At 36.8% G+C, this 4,029-nt stretch overlaps 1 protein-coding gene across 1 annotated transcript; it reads right to left on the bottom strand.

The window, feature by feature from the left end:
* Positions 1–208: 208 nt before the first annotated feature.
* GGS23DRAFT_605316 (RNA-binding domain-containing protein) lies at positions 209–1,319 on the bottom strand (the record flags this gene model as incomplete). Its single annotated transcript, XM_051519741.1, has 2 exons — positions 209–1,220; positions 1,300–1,319. 2 exons carry the CDS (start codon positions 1,317–1,319, stop codon positions 209–211), a joined length of 1,032 nt encoding a protein of 343 aa, XP_051371455.1.
* Positions 1,320–4,029: the final 2,710 nt, after the last annotated feature.

Raw genomic sequence — 4,029 nt, 5'->3', positions numbered from 1 at the left:
CACATGGAATACCGCCCGAACCGTCACTCTGCGCTTCCAATGCCGATTTCGAGGGCAACCGCCAAATGTATTAAGCGACATCGTGATGAGCTTGACTCCCTCAGGATCCGGGATGATAAAGCTACGCGGCACACTAGGTCTAGGAGCGCCAGGTCAAACGTTATCACCAGGCTCCAAGTACCTCTAGGGTAAACACTACCTCGGTGCTTCAGCGACCGTAGCTAGGCGGGAATCCCGGTGGCGGCGGCGGCGGCACGCTACCCGGAGGGCCAAACCCGGGAGGTGGTATACGAAAGCCGCCAGGATGGAAGTCCGCCGGGCTACCGTAACCAGCTTGAGAAGGTGGCGGGCGAGCAGGTAATCCTGACGGTGCCGGAGGTAGTGCATTAGACCTTCCAGTACCAGGGGGCGGCGGCACGCCGTTAACGCCGAAAAGGGGGGGAGGGCCGCGATGAACAGGTTGAGGCGGAGCAAAGCCGACTGGCGGCCTCGAAGAAGGGATGCCGGCGGCCATGGCAGGGTCGAAGCTGCCGGTTGCCATAGCTGGTGGCGGGACGGCAGCAGCAGCAGGGGGAGCCGGGACAGAGTTTTGAAGGAGTGCGGGTGGCATGGGTTGGCTCTCGATCTGAACGTTGTGCTTTTTTGCCTGGGCAGCAAGCATCCGTTCGGCCTCATCTCCGTGGCGTTCACCCTTCCCATCTTTCTTGTAGGCGTACTGTACGCTAACGTCCTTATTCATAAGGAACTGGCCGTTCATGTTATTGATAGCGTCGTCACTGGCCTCGAAGCTACTGTAGCTAACAAACCCATATCCTTTGCTCAGTCCGTTGTCGTCGCGAGCGACCTTGGGCGGGGCGATGAGGGTGCCAAATCTGCGGAAGGTGTCGTAGAGAACCTTCTCATCGACCATGGGGTCAAGGTTGCCGATAAAGAGCTCCGCACCGATCTCGAGGGGCTTCTGTTTATCTGCCGACGCCTTGTTAACTCGAAGGGCCTTGCCGTAGAGTCGGATGCCGTTCATGATTTTGGCGGCATAGTCGGCGTCGACCTCGCCGTTGAACTCGACGAAGCCGAAGCCCTGGTGGGACTGGGTAACGCGGTCTTTAGGCAGATGAACATTCACTACAGGACCGGCTTGGACCATCAGTTCCCAGACCAGAGCATCGGTGGCGCGTTCGTCGATGTTACCCACATACACCGTGGCTTCCTTATCCTGCTCCCTGCATGTGAAACAGTAGGTTAGATGGTCTTGATGTTGTTCTGCATAAAAGGAGAGATGGAATGCGAGGAATGGCTAACCAATGCTTTGCGCCCGACATCCTTGCACGAGGAGGGTAGCGTGGCGCGAGTGAAATCTGCCTTTTCTGCACTTGGGAGTTATGGACGTTGAGGTCGAGGACGTATCGCCGGTCGCTGCTCCAGAGATGTTTAGAGAACGCGTGAAGTCGTGAAACCGTTAGAGGATGTCGCTATAAGGTTCAAATGCATGCTTTATAGAATGTTTATATAAAAAATTAAGATAAATTATAATTAATATGTAACTAAAATTAAAAGGATAGTATATAATAAGATATAAAGGCTACTTATTAAAGTTCTTTTTAAATTATTATATAAAATAAATTTAAATTTAAATCTAATATATAAATATATATTCTACGCTACCTGTGCCACCTGCGTAAACGGTCATTTTTACGTAAGGGTCCGTGCGCTACCATACGACACCGCCTGCCTACGTTCCATTGCAATATTCGTACCTACGTAACGCTTTACGTTAGAAATAAAAAAAAATTTTTAAAAAATTTTAAAAAATTTAAAAATTTAAAAAATTTAAAAAATTTCAAAAAATTTAAAGAAATTAAAAAATAAAAGAAATAAAAAAATTAAAATATTATCTTATATAGTAATTAAATTAATCCTTATATACTTATATATTATAAAGTATATCGTAGGTATTGATATTTTACGTAATATTTAATTATAATTATAAAAAGTAAAATTAAAAAAAGAGTTTTTAAAAGTTATTACGTAATAATTCATCTAGTTTTTATATACTTAAGTTTTATATAATATAGTAAAATATGTTAAAGTATTTTATGCTTTTTTACGTTTTTGTACTTAAAACTTAGAACCTCTTCGAAAGCTAAAGGAAAAAGAATAAATAAATTCGATCCTTAATTAAATTAGAAAATAATATTAATTAATAATTAATTTTTAATTAAATAGCGAGAAATTAACTTTAATTAATTTATATTTAAATGAGTTTAAAGTAAGTAAGAAAGAAATATGTTAGTAAGTAAATTGTGATACATATATTATATAATGTATTTTACGATTTTATTAAATATATTCCCTTTCAGTAAAATGTATAAACTTTTAACTAACTAAAACGTACATATAACTTTTTTAACTAATGAAAATAAAGTTTCCCCTTAGCTTATAAATGTATTTATAGAGATAAATAATAATACTTTAATTAATATAATAAAGATTAAACGCATTATAATTATTCTTTAAACAGGATAAATATTTACATCGTATATAATAATTATAAATTACATTCATATTTTAAAAATCTTTAAAATTAATAATTTAAGTCCGTTGATTAAAGCTTTGTAGATATCTTAACCTTAATGTAATTTAAATCTCTAAAATTAAATTAAAACTAATAATGAAACGCTATGTTGGAGAAAAGGTTATATTAATAAAAATTAATTTTACTAAAAAGTAATTATTACTTATTATAATATTTAATAATAAAAACATATTATATAAGAATTAAACTAACCTTATATATCTATTTATTATATAACTATTACGTAGGCATGCACCCCTAGTAAGAACTACCTAGCTTACCTAAGCTAGTTAAGTACTACTATATATACCTATAGATTACTCCATACTTTCTAGTAGCTTTCCTTCTTTTCTAGTTAGTTAATATATACCTTCTTACCCGTATTTCATTACTTCCTTTACGCGTAACTTATTAACCTATACGTAGCTCTCGCTAGCTGCGTAATAGTTATAAGCCCGGGGTACTTCTAAGGAGCTATTATTACTTATGTTATTCCAGCGTAAGTAAGTAATATATATTTATTTATTTCTTAGATCTTACGATTATACTCTCTTCTTATTTCTATACCGGTACTTTACTCTCGTATTTAATATTAAATAATTACTTACTTATTCGTTATAACGATTAATACGTCCGAATTCTCCTTAGATAAGATTCCTATTAACGTTTACTTACGAGCTTACGATAAGTAGTTACGTTAGTTCTTTACGTTTAAATCGATAGCTACTTAATTCGGTATTTAGAAGGACGTTAATCTAAATGGAGCTAAGTTTAACGTTACTCGAGTCGTAGTAGGTACTCTTAAGGAATATATTACTTAAGAGAACGAACTCCTTAAAGAAAACTATAAGAAAGCGGTTTACGAATAGGCGTTAATCCTAACTAAAAACCGAGGAGATTAATTACTAAGGCCTAAGGTACGAACTCGAAAGTAATAAACGGCTACGTATAATAAGCTTGTTTTTTAATAAATAACGATCGAAGCTTAGGTTATAGCTACTAGTAAGTAGTATAAGGTTCTTTATAATTAGATTCTCGCATTTATCTCTATAGGCTTTTTTAAGGTAGCTAATATAGAGATATAGTTCCTAGACCTTAACCCGATTATTTAAAACCTCGTAAAGATTCTCTATAAGTAAATTACTCCTACCGAAGCCGCTATTAAGACGTTCGTTAAGTAAAAATACCGTAAGGTATTCTAAAGAGTAAAGGTAGGTACTTATAATCCCGAGTAATTTTATATTACGTAATAACATACCTTCCTTCGTATTCGCGCTTATTATATTAACGAATTTAAAGGCGTTATAAGAGTAAAGGATTTCTTCGAAGTAGTTAGGGCTAAGATCGTAATCGGCTAAGTTATACGGGCATTAATCGCTTTTACGGAAGCTAATAAACTTAACGAATAACCGAAGACCCTTAAGTAATTAGGTACCGTATTTAACGCTTTAGCTACC

Source organism: Durotheca rogersii, assembly GCF_024521655.1.
Source record: "Durotheca rogersii strain YMJ 92031201 chromosome Unknown GGS23scaffold_11, whole genome shotgun sequence".
In the NCBI taxonomy this organism is placed as follows: Eukaryota; Fungi; Ascomycota; class Sordariomycetes; order Xylariales; family Xylariaceae; genus Durotheca; species Durotheca rogersii.
The sequence above is the reverse complement of the archived record's forward strand: the minus strand, read 5'-3'. Positions and strand labels throughout refer to the sequence as shown.